The 24420-nt window shown below is 40.1% G+C and overlaps 1 protein-coding gene across 1 annotated transcript in view; it reads left to right on the top strand.

The window, feature by feature from the left end:
- MCF2L2 (MCF.2 cell line derived transforming sequence-like 2) overlaps positions 1-24420 on the top strand; it is a 272800-nt gene that overhangs the window by 104954 nt on the left and 143426 nt on the right. The window contains exons 6-8 of the mRNA XM_047875619.1: positions 4938-5054; positions 9282-9431; positions 23721-23845. Of these exons, the coding sequence (XP_047731575.1) occupies positions 4938-5054; positions 9282-9431; positions 23721-23845 (392 nt within the window). The remainder of the gene's footprint in view (positions 1-4937; positions 5055-9281; positions 9432-23720; positions 23846-24420) is intronic.

The following is a 24420-nucleotide window of genomic DNA, read 5'->3' as shown; positions in this document are numbered from 1 at the left end:
TTTGATAATATCTTCATAGATTTTGGATACTAACCCTTTATCTGATATGTCATCTGCAAATATCTTCTTCCATTCCGTTGGTTGCCTTTTAGTTTTGCTGATTGTTCCCTTCACTGTGCAGAAGCTTTTTATTTTGATGAGGTTCCAATAGTTCATGTTTGCTTTTGTTTCCCTTGCCTCTGGAGACGTGTTGAGTAAGAAGTTGCGATGGCTGAGGTCAAAGAGGTTTTTTGCCTGCTTTCTCCTCGAGGATTTTGATGGCTTCCTGTCTTACATTGAGGTCTTTCATCCATTTTGAGTTTATTTTTGTGTCTGGTGTAAGAAAGTGGTCCAGGTTCATTTTTCTGCATGTTGCTGTCCAGTTTTCCCAGCACCACTTGCTGAAGAGACTGTCTTTATTCCATTGGCTATTCTTTCCTGCTTTGTCAAAGACTAGTTGGCCATACGTTTGTGGGTCCATTTCTGGGTTCTCTATTCTGTTCCATTGATCCGAGTGTCTGTTTTTGTGCCAGTACCATACTGTCTTGATGATTACAGCTTTGTAATACATCTTGAAGTCCAGGATTGTGATACTTCCAGCTTTGTTTTTCTTTTTCAGGATTGCTTTGACTATTCAGGGTCTTTTGTGGTTCTGTACAAATTTCAGGACTGTTTGTTCTAGCTCGGTGAAGAATGCGGGTGTTATTTTGATAGGGATTGCATTGAATATGTAGATTGCTTTGGGTAGTATCGATTTTAAACAATTTTAACATTTTAACAATATTTGTTCTTCCAACCCATGAGCATGGAGTATTTTCCCATTTTTTTGTTTCTTCTTTGATTTCTTTCATAAGCTTTCTACAGTTTTCAGTGTATAGATTTTTCACCTCTTTGCTTAGGTTTATTCCTAGGTATTTTATGGTTTTTAGTACAATTGTAAATGGGATCAGTTTCTTGATTTCTCTTTCTATTGCTTCGTTATTGGTGTATAACTGATTTCTGTGCATTGATTTTATATCCTGCAACTTTGCTGCATTCATGGATCAGTTCTAGCAGTTTGTTGGTGGAATCTTTTGGGTTTTCCATATAGAGTATCATGTCATCTGCAGAGAGTGAAAGTTTGACCTCCTCCTTGTTGATTTGGATGCATTTTATTCCTTAGTGTTGTCTGACTGCTGAGGCTAGGACTTACAATAGTATGGTGAATAGTAATTCTCTTGCCCCTTTTTAATTGTATTTTTTTATTGTTGAGTTTCAAGAGTTCTTTATATTTTGTAGATATGAATGCATTGTCAGATACGTGATTGCAAATATTTTCTCCTAGTTTGTGGGTTGTCTTTTTCATTCTCCTGACAGTGTCTTTTGCAGAGCAAATGCTTTTAATTTGGACGAAGTCCAGTTTATCAATTTTTCTTTTATATGTTATGTTTTGGTGTTGTATCTCAGGACTCTTTACCTAACCCAAAAATTTTCTCCTGATTTTTCTCTTATGTTTTCTTCTCCAAGTTTTATGTTTTACATTTAGATCTCTGATGCTTTTTGAGTTAATTTTTTGTATGAGATGCGAACTAAGGTTCCTTTTTTTTTTTTTTTTTTTTTTTTGTATATGGACATCTAGTTGTCTTAGCACTATTTGTTGAAAATTGAATTATTTCTCCATGGAATTGACTTTGCACCTCTGTCAAAAGTCAGGTTAGTGTTTCCCAAAGTTCAGAGATGATTGGGGGTGGGGTGTGACTTTAAAGGATAGCACAAGGGAGACTTTTGTAATGATAAAATGGTTATGTATCTTGATTGTGCTGGTGGTTATGCAAATCTACAGATGTGAGACAATGATATAGAGCTAAACATACACATTACACCAATATCAATATGGTTTTGTACTATAATTATGTAAGATGCAGCCATAGAGGGGAGAGACTGAGTGAAAGGTACATGAGACCTCTCTGTACTGTCTTTGCAAATTCCTGTGAACCCATAATTATTTAATTATCTCATAATTACTATAACTACTATAATTACTTCAAAATAAAGAGTTAAAAAATCACTTGACCATATTTGTGTGAGTCTAGTTCAGAATTCTCTAGTGTATCCCACTGATCTATTTGGCTGCCCTTTGCCATTAACACATTCTTTATTACTGCAGTTTGTAAGTCTTGAAACTTTATTCATTTTCAAAATGGCTTTATCACTTATCAAAATGGTATTTTGCACTTCTGTATAGATTTTAGAATTAGCTTGTCAATTTCTACAGCAAGTCTGCTATAATTTTGATTGGGATTGCTTTCAATTTGCAGATCAATATTTAGCAGTACTGAATCCTCTAATATCTTTCTTTCATTTGTAATTTTCACTTTTAGCTGTCAGTTTAAAATTTCTCTTGGTCCTCTGTAGCTAAAGGTGACATGGCAGAGTCCTAGCAAGCATGGAACACATGCCTCCCTCTCCTGTTCAGTTATGTGGAACAGAAAATGTGCAGCCTAGCAGTATCTGTTAAAACTCCAGGCTATGTGGCAAAGTTATTTCTGCCTAATACAATGTTCCATATTGGTATTAAAAAAAAATCCAAGTATTACCATAGCAGTTGTCTCAAGAAGCAAAATATATTGGCAATTTCTTGTTTTGTGTCCTATAATTTCTAATTTTAGAAAGATATTTTTGCAACTCCTAAAAGTGGTTTACAAGTTTAGGAGGGAAAGGCATAGATGGATTTAGGTTCCCCCCCCCCAACTTTTTCTCATTTTATAAATGTAAATTTTAAAATTCCCAAGCTCCTGGGGTGCTTGGCTGGCTCTGTTGGTGGAGCATGCAACTCTTGATATTGGGGTTGTGGGTTTGGGCCACACATTGGGCGTAGAGCTTACTTTAAAAAAACATAAAAATAGGGGCGCCTGGGTGGCGCAGTCGGTTAAGCGTCCGACTTCAGCCAGGTCACGATCTCGTGGTCCGTGAGTTCGAGCCCCGCGTCGGGCTCTGGGCTGATGGCTCAGAGCCTGGAGCCTGTTTCCGATTCTGTGTCTCCCTCTCTCTCTGCCCCTCCCCTGTTCATGCTCTGTCTCTCCCTGTCCCAAAAATAAATAAACGTTGAAAAAAAAAATTAAAAAAAAAAAAATAAAATAAATAAATAGGTAAAATTCCCAAACTCATTTTCAGAAGAAAAGGAGAAAGGCAGGGTAACAGTGATATGTAGTAACCAAATCCTACTAAACATGAGTGCCTTGAGGCAGGGCCTGTTGTGCTGTGTTCTCCTTCAGAGCCTGGCAGTTATTAGAAGTTCAATACATATTTATTGAATGAGTAAATCATTTTTATTTTCACCTATAGGCTTTAGACCCTAACATATTTTTTTTTAGTTCTGAAGTGGATTTAGCATTTGACTAATACTATATAATAATAGAAGAAACACTATATTCTTTTTTAAAAGATTTTATTTTTAAGTAATCTCTACACCCAACATGGGGCTCAAACTCACAATCCATAGATCAAGAGTTACATGCTCCATCAACAGAGCCAGCCAGGTGCCCCTGGAAGCCTATATTCTTATGTCCTCTGACCAAGTTTTCAAAATATTAAACAAGGAGTGAAGAAATAGAAGGTCATTAAGTTAAAAGCTTAAAGGGGGACATATTTTAGAAATAGGAGTGAGGAGTCCTTGTTTCTCTTTAGGAGTGAGCAGGGGGTCCCTGAAACAGAGAGCCAGGATGATGTTCTGGTCAGAGCCACTGTAGTGAAGTAAAAAAGGACAACTTGGAATGAGTCAGCTTCCTCTAGGTGTGTGGGCATTTGTTCATCAGCATGGGTTTGTTCATCAGCCACATTGTTAATTTATAAAAACCCACTCCCTATTACATCCAAATCTCCACCATACTGGATACATTGAGGCACATTAACATTCTTCACGGGAGGCATCAGTGTAGTAAATCTTTTTAATGCATACTTCTCAATAGGTCCTGTATTTTAATTTTATTTTGATATTCACCAGCCTACCCCTTATTGGGCTTCTCATTGCAGAATTTTAGGTCTCAATACGGCACTTGATTTTGTGGCTGAAGAGTAGGCTTTAGCTTGGGAACTTTTGACAAAACTTCACCTAGAGTAAGACCCGACTTCTAAGTAGCTTAAAACTGAGTTCCCTGAGCCAAGTCACCATTTTGTCACAGGTTGTACAACCCTTTGGTATTCCTCACCTAAAGGGGATTAAATATAAAAGGGCTATAAAATGTTTCTTTGCTGCTACTAGGAATTTATACAAAGGATGCAGGAGTGCTAATTCATGGGGGCACATGTAACCCAATGTTTATAGCCCCCCTATCAACAATAGCCAAAGTATGGAAAAAGCCCAAATGTCCATCAACTGATGAATGGATAAAGAAGACATGGTTTATAAATACAATGGAGTATTACTCAGCAATCAAAAAGAATGAAATGTTGCCATTTGCAACAATGTGGATGGAACTGGAGAGTATTATGCTAAGTGAAATAAGGCAGTCAGAGAAAGACAGATACCATATGTTTTCACTCAAATGTAGAATTTGAGAAACCTAAAAGAAGACCATGAGGGAAGGGAATGGAAAAAAATAGTTACAGAGAGGAGGCAATTAATAAGAGACTCTTAACTATAGAGAACAAACTGAGGGTTGATGGGGGGAGGCGGTGGGGAGGGAAAATGGGTGATGGGCATTGAGAAGGGCACTCATTGGGATGAGCCCTGGGTGTTGTATGTAAGTGGTGAATCACGGGAATCTACTCCCAAAGCCAGGAGCACACTGTATATACTGTATGTTAGCTAACTTGAGAGTAAATTATATTTAAAAAAATGTTTCTCTGCTCTTTGTATTAACTCTTTGTGTGTTAAATTCCTGGTCAGGCAAAGTTCAAGTACTGTTTAAATAACAACAGAATCTAGATGAGCTACTGTTTAATTATCTGTGAGGAATATATTGATTTTTCCCCTATAGATCATTATGTTAAACTCTGTCTCTGACCTTCATGGCTACATTGACAAAAGCCAACTGACAGAAGACTTAGGGGGAACTTTGGAATATCGCCATAGTCAGTGGATAAATCATCGAACTGTAAGTACCAACTTATGTGCCCTTTTTATTGTTTTTTCTTATTTTCCAGTAGGCAGGGCAGTTAAAGTTGGGCAGTCATTGCCCATGACTATCTAAGATACAGAAGGTTGGTTTTTCTAAGCCACAGGTAGGGGAGAAAAGGGGGTGGAAGGGAAAAGGCTGGGCTTGTCCTGCTGACTACCTTCACCTCACTTCATCATCTGGCATGGGGGGTTGGGGGAACTTGATTTAGAATGCACCTGGGGAGAATGCAAAATACGAGCACCATGCTAAAGCGGAGAAGTTAATTTGCTTGGTCAGGGATGGGTCTCAGACATTAGTGTTCCACACAACTCCCCAGATGATTCTACTGTATATACAGATCAAAATCCACCAAGTCAGAAGGAGCTGTATTTGACTATTGTCACAATTATTTACTGTCTGACTTTGGGACAGTTATTAAACCTCTTTCAGCTTGTTTTCTCCCTGTTAAAATGGAACTAACAGTGGTTTTCAGCTGGGGGCGATCTGAGACTTTTTTTGTAGTCATAACTTGGGAGGAAGTGTATTACTGGCATCTAGTGGGTAGGAGCCAGGTATGCCGTGAAACCTCTTATAATGCATGAGACAGACTCCAACAAAGAATTGTCCAGCCCAAATGTCAATAGTGCCAGTGATGAGAAACCTCAGACTGCCTGAAAGTTTAACATGAGACCAGGTGATGTAATGTGTGTGAAAGCACGTGACATGTAGTATTTTACTTGTCACTCTACTCACTCATAGCAAGGGTTATCATGCTAAACTAGAAGGGTCAGTCATGTCAAGAACAAAGTGGGATTGAAACTCAAATAATAAGTGTTTCTGTATAAATTCCCCTTTCCCCACTCTTCTAGCCCCTAGCCCCTTGAAAAGACTGGGTTTTCTGAGCCAAGTCAGAAGCTTCCTTCACCACCCCAGTGACAACTGGCAGTGTCAGCCCACCTCTCTGTGTATCTGGTCACTTTAGAAGCATGTTGCCCAATATTTAACCAATGAACACCTGAACTACATTTAATTTGGAAGGAGAATTCACTCTCCTTTAGAGTGTAAAGCTTTGTGATTTTTTTAAAGGAAATTTTAAGAACTAAACAAAAATAGATTTCTAGCAACAAATTATACATGCAATATTTATTGCATTTCTAGCAACGCATTTATTTCAAAGCTACGGATTCTGATCCTTCCCTCACTTCTTTGTATGCCATGTAATTCTAAGGAAGACATGACCCTTCCCAAAACCTAAAGAACCTGGGCAAGAACCTTTTAAATTTCTCATGAGTTTTACCACAGTAACTGTGGCTCCTAGAGAATCTCAGGAATTAAAAAAAGGAATGGTGACATTCTTCACAAACATATTATTCTAAATAGGTCTAAATATAAAAGATACAGAGGGAAGCTTATGTAGAATATCACACACAAATAAGTGTGATCAGGGTCATCCTATGTTGCAATTTCATTAAACCATATGAAAAGTGGAACCGGAGTGCTTCTAGGCTTCGTTTCTTCACTTCCTAGGACTTTATTACATTACTTTAGTAATCAAAAGAAGTTAGTGTCCCACCCAGCCTTACTGCCTAGCTAGCTCTCCCTTTTCCTCTGATTTCTCTACCAATTCTTTGTTTTATTATGTTCTTCATGTTTTTTCCAAGTTGCCTCAGATCTTTTCTGATATAACAAAAGTTTGCAGCAAATAAAGAAAAAACACAAATGCCCCTTGATGTCAAAGACTAGAATACTTCTCTACGAACTTAGAGAGGTAAAGAAGACTGAACCATAAACATAGATTATTTAAAGACATAGCATGAGCAGACATGTGCACACACTTTCCCACCCCAAGCCCAGTTTGTATCCATGGTTAGTGTGTGTGCATGTGTTAAATATATTATGGTGAACTTTAAAAAATACAGATCTTTTTTGGGGGAACAGTGTACTTTCTGGTTGTCGGATCATTGAGACTCATTAGAACTGAAAAGAACCTTAAAGATCATTTATTTCAATTACCTTATTTTATAGGTAAGGAAACTGACCTTCAAAGTAAAGAAGTGACTTATCCAAGGTTATACAGTTGAGTAGTGGTAGAGCCAAGACGAAGGCTAAGCTCTTTTTCATCACCCCATCAGTGTCAGGTCTTTTGTACCACTTCCAAGGTGATTGTTTGCTAATCAGATACCTGGAATCAAGTTAATTTGTTAACAGACTCTCCATAGGAAACACCTGGATTTCCTCTAGTTCCTGTATTTTCCTCTATTTCATCTGCAGGCCTGGCACCTGACTCTCAGAGTTGTTACTGTTATTATTATTACATTTGCAAGGTACTGGGCTGTGCCCAAGTCCTTTCACATTTGCTATTCCTTTGATCCTCAAAAAACCCCTGCAAAAACAGAGCAACCATTATTCCCATTTTTCGGATGAGGACACTAGGACTCAGAGTAATACCTGGCTTACTTAAGATCACACAGTTAGAGATCAGAATCTGAACTCTAATTCAAGTCTGAAACTCCGAAAGCCAAGATTTTTTTGTTGGTTTAATTTTAAATCTAGTTTTGTGAAATCTAGTTTTTATTGCTAAGAGGTGGTGTAGCATATAGTGCTTAAGATGGCTGGCTCTGGGTTCAATTCCAGTTCTGCCACTAATTTTTTATATGACTTTGGGGAAGTTACTTAACCTGAATTCACCTTAGTTTCCTTGTCTATAGATTGTGGTGATAATAGTAACCTATTTGAGATGCATTACAAGAGGTAGTGCATATAAAGCAAAATATTTAATATATTTTCTTATAAGTCCTCTGATAAATTGGATTTTTATATGTTATTCATTATAGGCTATTGGTGAATGGCGTTGAGAGAGTATCTTACACAGATATTAGGTTATGTAAAAGTAATAATACTTTGATGTGCTTGAAAGATTTTCATAAAAGTTAGTGGTTGTCTGAATTTCCAGGCCAAAAGAACTGTGATGTTCAAGATTGCAACTGTATAAATACTTGTGCTAATAGGGGAGATTCCACCAACAACAATAGGGGAGACTTATTACAGATAAGGAAACTGACCTTCAAAGTAAAGAAGTGACTTATTCAAGGTTATACAGTTGATGGTGGGTGCCTGGTTGGCTCTGGTAGAACATGCGACTTTAGATCTCAGGGTCATGAGTTCGACCCCCACATTGGGTGTAGAGCTTACCTAAAAAAATGGTTAAAGGACAAAGACTTCAGTTTCAGACAGTAGGCGGGGGTGTGCTATGCTCCGGAAGCCTTATAGCTCCAGCCTCAGCTCTGGCCTCTGGTGCAGAAAAGGGCCACCTCATGTCTGGCACATTCTTTATGATGAGCATCTGGGTTTTCAGAAATGTTCTCTGATGATATAAGATCAGAGGTAATTTTTTCCCAAGTGAAAATTAGGTTAGACCTCTTTGCTACTATCAGTTATCCATCTAGCAGCTGTTTATGGGCCACCTATTATGTGACAGGCATAGTACCATTTGCTGGGGTAACAGAGATGAATTGCGCTTGCCCTTCAAGGGCAAAGTTGTCTCAGGAGCAGAGGGAAGTGGGCATAGTAGAACCCATCTGGCTGAGTAGAATGATTTGTGGGATTCTTAAAAGCCACTTACTTTCAACTAAATCTGCTGATGATCAGCATCACTTTTTCTAGGTTAGGCCACATGTTTACTGCTAAACTGTACTGAGTAAAATGCAGATATCTCACCTGGGATATGAGGTGTGAAGTTACTCATCAGTTAGTAGGTATTCATTTAATGGCAGAATAGTGTCCTTAGTGAAAGGTCAATTTTTATAAAGAAGTGACAGGCAGAGGTCCCCAACGCCTTATCACATGTGATAAAAGTAACTCTCTGAAAGGTCACTAGCGACTTACCTAATCACTACATCCATCTTCTTCCTTGGGGGTCAAACTTGCTTCCCAAACTTAGTGACCTTAGTTGAATCCTGCCTTCTTTCCTTCCTTACTGCCCAAGCAATACTACCTTGGGCAATTCACTTGACCTGTTGGAGCTTCAGTTCCCTCTTCTATAAAATGGAGATAAAATACCTTCCATTCTGGATTGTTGAGATGATAGACAAATGTATAGCACCAAGTACAATGCATGGCCCGTTGCAGGTACTCAGGAAATGGCAGCTAGTTGTACTGTCCTTCTATTCAGAGAGCATATTGATGAATGTTAAGCTGTCCTCATTGTTATGTCTGACCTTCCAGGCCATTGAAAACTTTGCCGTGACATTGAAGACCACTGCCCAGATGCTCCAGATGTTTGGGGCCTGCCTAGCCACAACAGAGCTGCCCAGGGGCGTGCTGTCCACTGAAGACCTCCTCATGTCCCACACAGGGCAGCGGGACAAGCTGCAGGTGAGTGGCCAGTGGCCTTGGAGAGAGCCAGGAGCAGAATTAAAAGTGAAGTCCTCTTCTTCCCCCTTTTCTGGTGACTTGGCAGCAGTTGATCATCTTAAATCTTCTAGATAGGCAGTATGTAAAGAGGAAAACTTCTTGAGACTGGTCCATGAATGTAAAAGGATTGTAATTAAGACCTGTGAGAAGCAGCCCTGTAAAGGGAAACTCATTCCACCATGTGAGACAGGTGTGTGAACCTCCTTTCAAGTGCAGCACCCCTATGATCTGTTTGGGACAGAGCACGATATGATGGATATGACTGCAGTGAATGAAAGAGGGGTGGCAATTGTCTTTTGAGGCATAAGCTTTCCTGAGCCTATTGTGAGGTTTTGGGGCAAACTAATAACTAATAACTTTGGGGCAAACTATTGCTTCACTTTCTCAGGGATGTATCTTTTTATTTGGGGAGTAATTTGAGAAAGAAGACATGGAAGGTGCTCTGAACTGGGTTTAAGGAGAAGCACCTATTAACTATTCATAAAGTCATGTCAGAGCCTGCTAAGAATGGAGGCTGGTAGATTCTTTCAGGTCATGCAGTAAAGGGAGGTGTCTTCCTGGGGCTTATAGGAAGGGTTTCAGCTCTTTTCTACTTCCAGAAGCATAAATGGACCAAACCCATCATTTCACCAGAAGACCAGAACACCATTGGGCAGCAAACTGGGGATTAGAAGGTCAATGCATCTTAGCATTACATGTATTCTTGCTGCATGGAGCTTGAGAAGAGCTGACCTCTTTTATTTGTGGCCCAAAATTTACAAAAACGCTTTGCTAGGTGGTTGATTTGCTCATTTAGCCAGCATTATTGACCACCTACCACTACATGTAGGCAAAACAAACCAAAAAAGTGCGAACTTAAGGAACACATAGTTGAGTTAGGGGAGTCTCAGGGTCTAGCGGTTAAGGCAAATTAATTCTTCCATGTGTCAGGGAGCACTATTAAATTCTCTTTGGAAGGAGCTGGATATCCAAAAAAGAGTTCAAAATATACTTTCCACATTACTCTGAATAATTAAAAGATCTGGTTTGAAACTGTGAAAACCTGAAAACATCCTAGAACTTTTCCCTGGAAATGTCTCTGATGACCTTGACAAGCACGCACAACCTAGCACACCCTTCCTGTTCCCGTGTGTGCTTTTTACACCTGGATGGAAACTTAGGGCACATCTTCAGAGCACGTGCAGGCAGGTGTCCCAGGATCTTTTGCATATTGGATCCTTCTCCGAGGAGAGCTTCTACTTCCTAAGTAAGGGTGACTTTGACAGGCTATGAGCTGTCTCTCAGTTTACAAACAGTATGCTGGCACTCACCCTGCTGTCACTAGGACCTTGTCTGTGCAAAGAGGAAATTCACTGAAACTCTATGGACTTCTATGGATGTTCCCAGAAGTGTGTCCCTGAACTCTTTCTATAGCCTGAGTGCTGACAGTAAAAAAAATTAAATACCCCAAATGATTAAGGAGGTTTTCTCTTCATGGGAATGAAAACTCCTTAAGCCCTTTGGACCATGTGACAACTGGATATCCATGTGAAAAAGAAGGAAATTGGATGCTTACCTCACCTTGTCCACAAAAATTAACTCAAAATTGGTCAGGGAACTAAATATAAGTTCCAAAATTATAAAACTCTTAGGAGAAAATATAGATGTAATTTTTTATGACCTTACATTAGGCTATGGTTTCTTAGATACCACACCAAAAGCACAAACACCTAAAGAAAAATAAAGTAGACATCACCAAAATTAAGAACTTTTGTGCTTCAAAGGACACTATCAAAAAGGTGAAAAGACAACCCGCAGAATGGGAAAAAATATCTACAAATCATGTATCTGATGAGAGTCTAATATCCAGAATATATAAACAACTCTTGGAGTACCTGGGTGGCTCAGTTGGTTGAGCACCTGACTGGCTCAGGTTGTGATCTCACAGTTCTTGAGTTCCAGCTCCGCATGGGGTTTGCTGCTGTCAGCAGGGAGCCTGCTTTGGATCCTCTGTCCTCTTCTTTCTCTGCCCCTCCCCCACATGCTCTTTCTCTCTCTCTCTCAAAAATATATAAAACATTTTTTAAAAAATTAAAAAAATAAACAACTCTTACAACTCAACCTTTATAAAAAGACAAATAACCCAATTAAAAAATGGGCAAAGTAGGGGTGCCTGGGTGACTCAGTTGGTTAAGGGTCCGACTTCAACTCAGGTGGCTCAGGTCATGATTTTATGGTTGGTGAGTTCGAGCCCTGTGTCAGGCTCTGTGCTGACAGCTCAGAACCTGGAGCCTGCTTTGGATTCTGTGTCTTCCTCTCTCTCTGCCCCTCCCCTGTGTGAGCTCTGTCTCTCTCTCTCAAAAATAAATAAGCTTTAAAAAAATGGGCAAAGGATTAGAACAGGCATTAAACAGATAAATGGTTATTAAGCACATGAAGACATGTGCAACGTCATATATTGTTAGGGAAATGCAAATCAAAACTGCAGTGATATACCCACTAGAGTGGCACTAATTAAAAAGGTGGGCCATAATAAGTGTTGATGAGGATGTGAGGGAATTGGAACCCTCATACATTGCTTGTGGGAATGGAAACTGTCTGGTAGGTCCTCAAAAAGTTAAACATAAAGTTACCATATGACCCAGAAATTCTACTTCTACATATGTACATAAGAGATTTGAAAACATGTTTTATATAAAAAGTTACACATAAATGTTCATAGCAGCATAACACCCCAAAAGTGGAAGCAACCCACGTGTCAATAAGCTGATGAGGGGATAAAAAAAATGTGGTATATCCATACAATGGAATGTTACTCAGCCATAGAAAGGAAGTACCGATACATGCTTTAATATGTATGAACTTTGAAATAATTATGCAGAGTGAAAGAAGCAGACACAAAAAGCAACATATTGTACAATTCTACCTATATGAAATGTCCAGAATAGGTAAATATGGAGAGAAAGGTAGATTAGTGGTTTCCAGGGTCTGGAAAGAGGGAGAAATGGAGAGTGATTGATAATAGGTATGGGGTTTCTTTTTGAGGGTGACAAAAGTGTTCTGGGGAGAAAACATGGACTTGTATGCATTGAAAGGGTGAGTTTTACGGGTGCCTGGATGGCTCAGTGGTTGGGCATCTGACTCTTGACTTTGGCTCGGGTCATGATCTCACAGTTCAGAAGATCAAGCCTGGCTTCAGGCTCTGAGCTGATGGTGCAGAGCCTGCTTGGGATTCTTTTTCTGCCCTTCCCCTGCTCGCGTGCACGCGCACGCTCTCTCTCTCAAAATAAATAAATAAAACTTAAAAGAAGGTGAGTTTTATGGTACTATACGAATAATATCTCGATTTTTTAAAAAAGAAAAAGATCTGGGGCGCCTGGCTGGCTCAGTTGATTAAGCGTCCAACTTCGGCTCAGGTCGTGATCTCACTGTTTGTGGGTTCAAGCCCTGTGTCGTGCTCTGTGCTGACAGCTTGGAGCCTGGAGCCTGCTTCGGATTCTGTGTTTCATTCTCTCTTTGCCGCTCCCCCACTTGTGCTCTGTCTCTCAAAAATAAATAAATGTAAAAAAGAAATTAAAAAAAAAAAAGAAACGAAGAAAGAAAAATATCTTTAGGCCTAAAATAATAATAAAATAACCATGAACCCTATACAGGTACGTGCTTTTCATACTGTTTATGATAGCCCTACAGACATTCTTTCTTAGCAAAACAGCTCTTCCTGTTGTCTAATTCCATGTTGGTTTTGGAAGCAGTTCACAGAGGCAGGCAGTCTTCCTTCTGAGTCCCAAAGGAGGTGATTCTCACCTCTTTGAAGGTCTTATTTTGGGGCAGAAACCCCAGGGCTTTGGCCTTATACTCTCAGATACTTAAGTCAACTGACACACTTTACCATGTGTCCAGGTAAATAGGGTAAGACTCTCATATTTTGTTGTTGTTGTTGTTAAAATAAGAAATCCAACAGGGCCATAGTCCTTTTTCTCATCATGCAGGAGGAAAGTGCCAGTGGTCCTTTGATTATGTGATAGAGCATTCTTCTACAAATATGAATACTGTTTAGCATTTAGTATTTTTTCCATTCAGAATTTATCCAATTGTGTATTCAGAGATGACAATTCTATCAGCATTTCCAGGGTTACAATAATCAAGAAGATAATCAGAGTAATAAGTGATTTTTTGTAGGCCCTAAAAATAATTTACAGTCTTAGGAGTTTTTAAAGACCCCTTTGTTCAAATTCTACTTGCAGAGAATATGTTAAAAATGCATAGGCACAGAGGTCTTGATTTTGCATAGGAAGATGAAATTGCTATTCTTATGAATGTTTTCAGTGTTAATGCCTTAACAAATCAGGGTTTTGAACTAGTTTTATACCACAAGAAGATATCTCTCAGTATCTGCTGAGGAAAGGGGATATATCATCTCTTTTACGGACTTCTTTTTTCTCAATTATGAGGACTTGCATTTTAAAGGCCACATTCTAGAATTCATTATTCAGCATTATAAAAAAAAACCCAGCATGGTAGAGCTAACGTGTAGTGGCAGAAATGGGGTAATAAAAGCTAAGTAAGGAGTCTAAAGTATTAGTCATTCATATAATCTCTGGGCTCTGATTCATCCTTTAACTTCCTCCCCCACCTCCACCCCCAGCCCATGACACAGCCAAACACAGCACCTGGCATGAATAGTAGTGCTTTTAAATGTATTTTGACAGACAGACTGACTGACTGACTGAATGAATGTCTACATTTAGGCTTACCCTTGTCATAGGAAAGAATTCTCCCCAGAAAATTTAAATTCCTTTGAGCCTGAAGCAATCTGCTTGCCCTATTAAGTGGGTCTTTTGAACCAACTGCTTGTTTCCATAATAGTGGGATTGTAATGATAAGTACACACTGGGACAGCCATACCAGTTGTTAAATATTTATGTTCCACAAGTGCCCAACTTTACCTCCCTGGCCCATTTCCTAGGACCCATGAGACCTCCTCATGTTTCTGGCATCAAAAGGGGTTAACACGTGGACAGCAGTTGGCCTCAGCAATGCTTCAGTATTATATCTTACATCTGTGCTGATTGGTCAATGACTGCTCTAAACAGTTATTAAATATTTTGAATTGTTACTATTATGGACAAGGGAAAACTCCATTTTTGTCCTGGGCAACTTACCTTTTCACTTTCCAAGTATCATAGTTCCTCAATCTTTCCCTGTGTATTTATGGCAGATTTTTGTAACCCTGCTAAAGCTAACCCTGCTAGGCCATATATGGCCTAGTCCCAAAGCAGTAACCAGTCATAATTTTTCCTTGTATATATATATATATATATATATATATATATATATATATATAGTTTTTGATACTGTGAAGGGGATACACAGTGAATGACATCGCTTGCTCAGACCCACATTCTCTCTCTCACACACTTCCTCATACTCTGCACTTCTTTGGGTATATCTGTGTCCCAAGTTTCCCCTTCCAAAAAGTCTCCTTCTGCCCCAGCAATATGCCTCTACTTCTCTGGCCCCTCCACCCTTCCTCCCAACTCTACACACACACACACACACACACACACACACACACACACACACACACACACACACACACAATTTAATGGTAATGCCAGAATCCTGCTGGAATTCTGGAATCTCAAGGACATTTAAGAAACTGAGAAAAGCCAAGACTCTTTTTAGAAGGTAGGAAGAGTGACAGGTAAGAGCACTTGCTAATGAGTGCTTCCCACCCCCCCTTCCCCTATCATATCCTATTTGTCCTTATTCATTTGCAACCTAATTTCTTTTAGACTATTATTAATTCATCCAACATACAAATATTTAATGAGCATTGGTGAAATAAGAAGAAATGAGGGCTGATACCTGAGAGTGGAAAAGAAGGGATGTGTCTAGTTCCCATGCAGGAGTACCAGCCGAGACAGTGACTTGGGGCATTACCTGGAGTGGACAGAGCCACAGGGGGTGTCCAAAGAACGTGGGCCAGATCAGAAAAGTCAAATGTATCATCAGCCAAATCCAGGGACAAGTTTGAGGCTTCGACAGCAGAAGCCTGCAAGGGGATGAATAATACAGTGATATTGGAGACCAGGAGCAAAGGCATGAGGGTGAGCAAGCCAGTACCTGTGTGTGAATAGGGTGGAGAAGTATAAAACTCCTCCCACAGGGAACGAGCTCCATACTATGTGAAGGCTGGAGGTGGCTAGGCCTGGAGGAGAGATTCAGGGTTCATGTGCATACAAGATGTGTTTTTGTAACTATGGGCCTATTTTATTGCTCAGGGCACAGTAACCAGCATCCTGTGTGAACCATGCACCAAGCACCCAACTCCTAGAAGCAAAGTTCTCTGCCCAGCTCTGTCCCTTTGACTTATTTTGTGGTTAGCACTCAGGACATTGACAGAAATGACTTGTGGTGTGTGATTAGAGGATTAGAGCTGTTGTATTTGGCAGGAGATAACCTGACATCTTCTCCAATTACAAAGCCCAAAGTCCCATGTAACAGGAGCAGAATAGAGTTGCCTTGGAAGTATGACTCTTTCCATATCAACCCGAAGTTGCTGCCTATCTACACCAAACTTCAGTAGTTGAGCAAGGCCACACTTTGGGGACAGGTAGAAGAAGAAGCAGGGGTCTATTGACAATACCAGATGAAGTTTTTTTCCTGCTTTTCTATCAATTATTACATTATTATTTTGTGGCAGTGTCTAGCTTATTCGGTATCTGTCATTTTCTTTTTTTCTTTTTTTTTTTTTTTTTGAAATTAGAGGTTTTTAATAACAGGTTTAGCATCTGATTTCTTTTTTTTTTTTTTTCCTGAAATTTATTGACAAATTGGTTTCCATACAACACCCAGTGCTCATCCCAAAAGGTGCCCTCCTCAATACCCATCACCCACCCTCTCCTCCCTCCCACCCCCCATCAACCCTCAGTTTGTTCTCAGTTTTTAACAGTCTCTTATGCTTTGGCTCCCTCCCATTCTAACCTCTTTTTTTTTTTTTTCCTTCCCCTCCCCCATGGGTTCCTGTTAAGTTTCTCAGGATCCACATAAGAGTGAAACCATATGGTATGTCTTTCTCTGTATGGCTTATTTCACTTAGCATCACACTCTCCAGTTCCATCCACGTTGTTACAAAAAGCCATATTTCATTTTTTCTCATTGCCACATAGTATTCCATTGTGTATATAAACCACAATTTCTTTATCCATTCATCAGTTGATGGACATTTAGGCTCTTTCCATAATTTGGCTACTGTTGAGAGTGCTGCTATGAACATTGGGGTACAAGTGGCCCTATGCATCAGTACTCCAGTATCCCTTGGATAAATTCCTAGCAGTGCTATTGCTGGGTCATAGGGTAGGTCTATTTTTAATTTTCTGAGGAACCTCCACACTGCTTTCCAGAGCGGCTGCACCACTTTGCATTCCCACCAACAGTGCAAGAGGGTTCCCGTTTCTCCACATCCTCTCCAGCATCTATAGTCTCCTGATTTATTCATTTTGGCCACTCTGACTGGCGTGAGGTGATACCTGAGTGTGGTTTTGATTTGTATTTGCCTGATAAGGAGCGACGCTGAACATCTTTTCATGTGCCTGTTGGCCATCCGGATGTCTTCTTTAGAGAAGTGTCTATTCATGTTTTCTGCCCATTTCTTCACTGGGTTATTTGTTTTTCGGGTGTGGAGTTTGGTGAGTTCTTTATAGATTTTGGATACTAGCCCTTTGTCCGATATGTCATTTGCGAATATCTTTTCCCATTCCGTTGGTTGCCTTTTAGTTTTGCTGGTTGTTTCCTTTGCTGTGCAGAAGCTTTTTATCTTCATAAGGTCCCAGTAATTCACTTTTGCTTTTAATTCCCTTGCCTTTGGGGATGTGTTGAGTAAGAGATTGCTATGGCTGAGGTCAGAGAGGTCTTTTCCTGCTTTCTCCTCTAAGGTTTTGATGGTTTCCTGTCTCACATTTAGGTCCTTTATCCATTTTGAGTTTATTTTTGTGAATGGTGTGAGAAAGTGGTCTAGTTTCAACCTTCTGCATGTTGCTGTCCAGTTCTCCCAGCACCATTTGTTAAAGAGGCTGTCTTTTTTCCATTGGATGTTCTTTCCTGCTTTGTCAAAGATGAGTTGGCCATATGTTTGTGGGTCTAGTTCTGGGGTTTCTATTCTATTCCATTGGTCTATGTGTCTGTTTTGGTGCCAATACCATGCTGTCTTGATGATGACAGCTTTGTAGTAGAGGCTAACGTCTGGGATTGTGATGCCTCCTGCTTTGGTCTTCTTCTTCAAAATTCCTTTGGCTATTCGGGGCCTTTTGTGGTTCCATATGAATTTTAGGATTGCTTGTTCTAGTTTCAAGAAGAATGCTGGTGCAATTTTGATTGGGATTGCATTGAATGTGTAGATAGCTTTGGGTAGTATTGACATTTTGACAATATTTATTTTTCCAATCCATGAGCAGGGAATGTCTTTCCATTTCTTTAAATCTTCTTCAATTTCCTTCATAAGCTTTCTATAGTTTTCAGCATACAGATCCTTTACATCTTTGGTTAGATTTATTCCTAGGTATTTTATGCTTCTTGGTGCAATTGTGAATGGGATCAGTTTCCTTATTTGTCTTTCTGTTGCTTCATTGTTAGTGTATAAGAATGCAACTGATTTCTGTACATTGATTTTGTATCCTGCAACTTTGCTGAATTCCTGTATCAGTTCTAGCAGACTTTTGCTGGAGTCTATCGGATTTTCCATGTATAATATCATGTCATCTGCAAAAAGCGAAAGCTTGACTTCATCTTTGCCAATTTTGATGCCTTTGATTTCCTTTTGTTGTCTGATTGCTGATGCTAGAACTTCCAGCACTATGTTAAACAGCAGCGGTGAGAGTGGGCATCCTTGTCGTGTTCCTGATCTCAGGGAAAAAGCTTTCAGTTTTTCCCCGTTGAGGATGATGTTAGCTGTGGGCTTTTCATAAATGGCTTTTATGATCTTTAAGTATGTTCCTTCTATCCCGACTTTCTCAAGGGTTTTTATTAAGAAAGGGTGCTGGATTTTGTCGAAGGCCTTTTCTGCATCGATTGACAGGATCATATGGTTCTTCTCTCTTTTTTTGTTAATGTGATGTATCACGTTGATTGATTTGCGAATGTTGAACCAGCCCTGCATCCCAGGAATGAATCCCACTTGATCATGGTGAATAATTCTTTTTATATGCCGTTGAATTCGATTTGCTAGTATCTTATTGAGAATTTTTGCATCCATATTCATCAGGGATATTGGCCTGTAGTTCTCTTTTTTTACTGGGTCTCTGTCTGGTTTAGGAATCAAAGTAATACTGGCTTCATAGAATGAGTCTGGAAGTTTTCCTTCCCTTTCTATTTCTTGGAATAGCTTGAGAAGGATAGGTATTATCTCTGCTTTAAACGTCTGGTAGAACTCCCCTGGGAAGCCATCTGGTCCTGGACTCTTATTTGTTGGGAGATTTTTGATAACCGATTCAATTTCTTCGCTGGTTATGGGTCTGTTCAAGCTTTCTATTTCCTCCTGATTGAGTTTTGGAAGCGTGTGGGTGTTCAGGAATTCGTCCATTTCTTCCAGGTTGTCCAATTTGTTGGCATATAATTTTTCATAGTATTCCCTGATAATTGTTTGTATCTCTGAGGGATTGGTTGTAATAGTTCCATTTTCATTCATGATTTTATCTATTTGGGTCATCTCCCTTTTCTTTTTGAGAAGCCTGGCTAGAGGTTTGTCAATTTTGTTTATTTTTTCAAAAAACCAACTCTTGGTTTCGTTGATCTGCTCTACAGTTTTTTTAGTTTCTATATTGTTTATTTCTGCTCTGATCTTTATTATTTCTCTTCTTCTGCTGGGCTTAGGCTGCCTTTGCTGTTCTGCTTCTAGTTCCTTTAGGTGTGCTGTTAGATTTTGTATTTGGGATTTTTCTTGTTTCTTGAGATAGGCCTGGATTGCAATGTATTTTCCTCTCAGGACTGCCTTTGCTGCGTCCCAAAGCGTTTGAATTGTTGTATTTTCATTTTCGTTTGTTTCCATATATTTTTTAATTTCTTCTCTAATTGCCTGGTTGACCCACTCATTCGTTAGTAGGGTGTTCTTTAACCTCCATGCTTTTGGAGGTTTTCCAGACTTTTTTCTGTGGTTGATTTCAAGCTTCATAGCATTGTGGTCTGAAAGTAAGCATGGTATAATTTCAATTCTTGTAAACTTATGAAGGGCTGTTTTGTGACCCAGTATATGATCTATCTTGGAGAATGTTCCATGTGCACTCGAGAAGAAAGTATATTCTGTTGCTTTGGGATGCAGAGTTCTAAATATATCTGTCAAGTCCATCTGATCCAATGTCTCATTCAGGGCCCTTGTTTCTTTATTGACCGTGTGTCTAGATGATCTATCCATTTCTGTAAGTGGGGTGTTAAAGTCCCCTGCAATTACCACATTCTTATCAATAAGGTTGCTTATGTTTATGAGTAATTGTTTTATATATTTGGGGGCTCCGGTATTCGGTGCATAGACATTTATAATTGTTAGCTCTTCCTGATGGATAGACCCTGTAACTATTATATAATGTCCTTCTTCATCTCTTGTTACAGCCTTTAATTGAAAGTCTAGTTTGTCTGATATAAGTATGGCTACTCCAGCTTTCTTTTGGCTTCCAGTCGCATGATAAATAGTTCTCCATCCCCTCACTCTCAATCTAAAGGTGTCCTCAGGTCTAAAATGAGTCTCTTGTAGACAGCAAATAGATGGGTCTTGTTTTTTTATCCATTCTGATACCCTATGTCTTTTGGTTGGCGCATTTAATCCATTTACATTCAGTGTTATAGAAAGATACGGGTTTAGAGTCATTGTGATGTCTGTATGTTTTATGCTTATAGTGATGTCTCTGGGACTTTGTCTCACAGGGTCCCCCTTAGGATCTCTTGTAGGGCTGGTTTAGTGGTGACAAATTCCTTCAGTTTTTGTTTGTTTGGGAAGACCTTTATCTCTCCTTCTATTCTAAATGACAGACTTGCTGGATAAAGGATTCTTGGCTGCATATTTTTTCTGTCTAGCACCCTGAAAATCTCGTGCCAATTCTTTCTGGCCTGCCAAGTTTCAAAAGAAAGATCAGTCACGAGTCTTATAGGTCTCCCTTTATATGTGAGGGCACGTTTACCCCTCGCTGCTTTCAGAATTTTCTCTTTATCCTTGTATTTTGCCAGTTTCACTATGATATGTCGTGCAGAAGATCGATTCAAGTTACGTCTGAAGGGAGTTCTCTGTGCCTCTTGGATTTCAATGCCTTTTTCCTTCCCCAGTTCAGGGAAGTTCTCAGCTATTATTTCTTCAAGTACCCCTTCAGCACCTTTCCCTCTCTCTTCCTCCTCTGGGATACCAATTATGCGTATATTATTTCTTTTTAGTGTATCACTTAGTTCTCTAATTTTCCCCTCATACTCCTGGATTTTTTTATCTCTCTTTTTCTCAGCTTCCTCTTTTTCCATAACTTTATCTTCTAGTTCACCTATTCTCTCCTCTGCCTCTTCAAGCCGAGCTGTGGTGGTTTCCATTTTGTTATGCATTTCATTTAAAGTGTTTTTCAGCTCCTCGTGACTGTTCCTTAGTCCCTTGATCTCTGTAGCGAGAGATTCTCTGCTGTCCTGTATACTGTTTTCAAGCCCAGCAATTAATTTTATGACTATTATTCTAAATTCACTTTCTGTTATATTATTTAAATCCTTTTTGATCAGCTCATTAGCTGTTGTTATTTCCTGGAGATTCTTCTGAGGGGAGTTCTTCCGCTTGGTCATTTTGGATAGTCCCTGGCGTGGTGAGGACCTGCAGGGCACTTCCCCTGTGCTGTGGTGTATAACTGGAGTTGGTGGGCGGGGCCGCAGTCAGACCTGATGTCTGCCCCCAGCCCACCGCTGGGGCCACAGTCAGACTGGTGTGTGCCTTCTCTTCCCCTCTCTTAGGGGCGGGATTCACTGTGGGGTGGTGTGGCTCGTCTGGGCTACTTGCACTCTGCCAGGCTTGTGATGCTGGGGACCTGGCGTATTAGCTGGGGTGGGTAGGCAAGGTGCTCGGGGGCAGGAGGGGCAGGCATAGATCGCTTCTCCTTAGGTGATCCACTTCAGGAGGGGCCCTGTGGCAGCGGGAGGGAGTCAGATCCGCTGCCGGAGGTTTGGCTCCGCCGAAGCGCAGAGTTGGGTGTTTGCGCGGAGCGAGCAAGTTCCCTGGCAGGAACCGGTTCCCTTTGGGATTTCGGCTGGGGGATGGGCGGGGGAGATGGCGCTGGCGAGCGCCTTTGTTCCCCACCAAACTGAGCTCTGTTGTCAGGGGGCTCAGCAGCTCTCCCTCCCTTTGTCCTCCAGCCTTCCCGCTTTCCAAGCAGAGCTGTTAATTTATGACCTCCCAGACGCTAAGTCGCGCTTGCTGTCGGAACACAGTCCGCCCGGCCCCTCCGCTTTTGCAAGCCAGACTCGGGGGCTCTGCTTGGCCGGCGAGCCGCCCCTCCGCCCCAGCTCCCTCCCGCCAGTCCGTGGAGCGCGCACCGCCTCGCCGCCCTTCCTACCCTCTTCCGTGGGCCTCTCGTCTGCGTTTGGCTCCGGCGACTCTGTTCTGCTAATCCTCTGGCGGTTTTCTGGGTTATTTAGGCAGGTGTAGATGGAATCTAAGTGATCAGCAGGACGTGCGGTGAGCCCAGCGTCCTCCTAAGCCGCCATCTTGCCGCAACTCTCAGTATCTGTCATTTTCTTATTTCTGGTCTCTGCCTTGGATTAGAACCAGATTTTGTTAATTTGTTAATAAATTTAAAATTATTAATTAATTAATATAAATAATTAAATATTAATTAAAATTATTGTTTTATTACTTTTACTTTAAACATACAACCTGAGATACCCACAAAATTTAAGTGTTGTTGCTTTGGAGAGGAAAAGTGGATGAGTAGAGGACAAAAGACTTATTTTTTCCAGTATATACCCTTTCGTATATTTTGGATTTTGTAACATGTATATGTATTACCTGTTAAAAATGAGTTAATAACCATATGATCCAATAATACCACTACTGTGTATTTACCCAAAGATAACAAAAATACTAATTCAAAAAGATACATGCACCCCTATGTTTATTCTAGCATAGTTTACAAAGTCAAATTAAGGAAACAGCCCCAGTGTCCATGGATAGATGAATGTATAAAGAAGATGTGATACACACACACACACACACACACACACACACACACACGAATACTACTCAGCCATAACAAGGAATGAAATCTTGCCATTTTGCAATAACATGGATAGATCTAGAGGGTATGATGCCAAGAGAAATAAATCAGTCAGAGAAAGACAAATGCCATATGCTTTCATTTATGTGTGGAATTTAAGAAACAAAACAAAAAAAAGAGACAAACCAAAAAGCTGTTTTTTTTTTTTAGTATATGAAATTTATTGTCAAATTGGTTTCCATACAACACCCAGTGCTCATCCCAAAAGGTGCCCTCCTCAGTACCCATCACCCACCCTCCCCTCTCTCCCACCCCCCCTCAACCCTCAGTTTGTTCTCAGTTTTTAAGAGTCTCTTATGCTTTGGCTCTCTCCCACTCTAACCTCTTTTTTTTTTTTTTTCCTTCCCCTCCCCCATGGGTTTCTGTTAAGTTTCTCAGGATCCACATAAGAGTGAACACATATGGTATCTGTCTTTCTCTGTATGGCTTATTTCACTTAGCATCACACTCTCCAGTTCCATCCATGTTGCTACAAAAGGCCATATTTCATTCTTTCTCATTGCCACGTAGTACTCCACTGTGTATATAAACCACAATTTCTTTATCCATTCATCAGTTGCTGGACATTTAGGCTCTTTCCATAATTTGGCTATTGTTGAGAGTGCTGCAAAAAGCTGACTCTTAACTGTAGAGAACAAACAGATGATTACCAGAGGGGAGGTAGGTAGGGGGATGGGAGAAATAGGTAAAGAGGATTAAGAGTGCCCTTACCATGATGAGCACTGAGTAATGTATAGAACTCTTGAATCACTATATTGTACACTTGAAACTAATATAATACTTTATGTTAACTATCCTGGAATTAAAATTGAAAAAACGAAAATAAATAAGTTAATTAATTTTTAAAAGCTGCAGCTCAACTTCTTTAGCATTTGATTTCCTAAGTGAAAGATATACCTGATCTGCCATTCTCTTCACCTCAAATCTACCAAGAATTTGCTTTTGTTAGTTTCTTCTAAGACAAACTATATTTTCCTTTCTCTAGGATGAGCTGAAATTACTTGGAAAGCAAGGGGCCACACTGCTGTCATGCATTCAAGAACCAGCAACCAAAAGTCCCACCAGAAAACTCAATCCCAATCAGCTAGAGAATGTAGCAACCATGGAAAGGTGAGTGAGAGAGGAGAGGATATGTAGAACTCAATGATCAGAAATAACCAAAAACAGATTGGTACGGTTACTACTGGATCTTGCTGGAGTCAGGAAAGAATAATATTTGAGACAACAAAGGCAAAAAGATGGTATCCATCTACAGAGATCTTTTTGTAAGAATGCTGTCCACCCCCCCTGCCCCCGCCGCACTTTGTGCTATAACTTTCATCCCAGGATTTCAAGGGAGATGGTAGTGTTTATTTATCTTTATTTCTAAATAACAGTTCGTTGGGTGCTGTACTTTACACACCTATCGTCTCACCAGTAGAAAACGAAAGGCACATAGGTAAGGTTACCTAGGGACATATTTGAAAGCACAGCAGCTGCATCTGAAGTGAAGTTTCTGCTCCGTTCTGAGGGTATCCCTGATTGAAAAATGGAAAATGTGGGAGCCAGATGAATCATGAAAAAGTCATAGGTGACAGACATATGTATAATAAGGAGATTCCCACAATTAATATCACTGACTGGAAACATAGGGGCTATCTACATAAGCCTAGATGGACTCATGTGGAAATGGACACTAACCACAA

The sequence above is a fragment of the Prionailurus viverrinus genome, chromosome C2, assembly GCF_022837055.1.
Source record: "Prionailurus viverrinus isolate Anna chromosome C2, UM_Priviv_1.0, whole genome shotgun sequence".
In the NCBI taxonomy this organism is placed as follows: Eukaryota; Metazoa; Chordata; class Mammalia; order Carnivora; family Felidae; genus Prionailurus; species Prionailurus viverrinus.
This window is presented reverse-complemented; position numbering and strand designations above follow the sequence as displayed.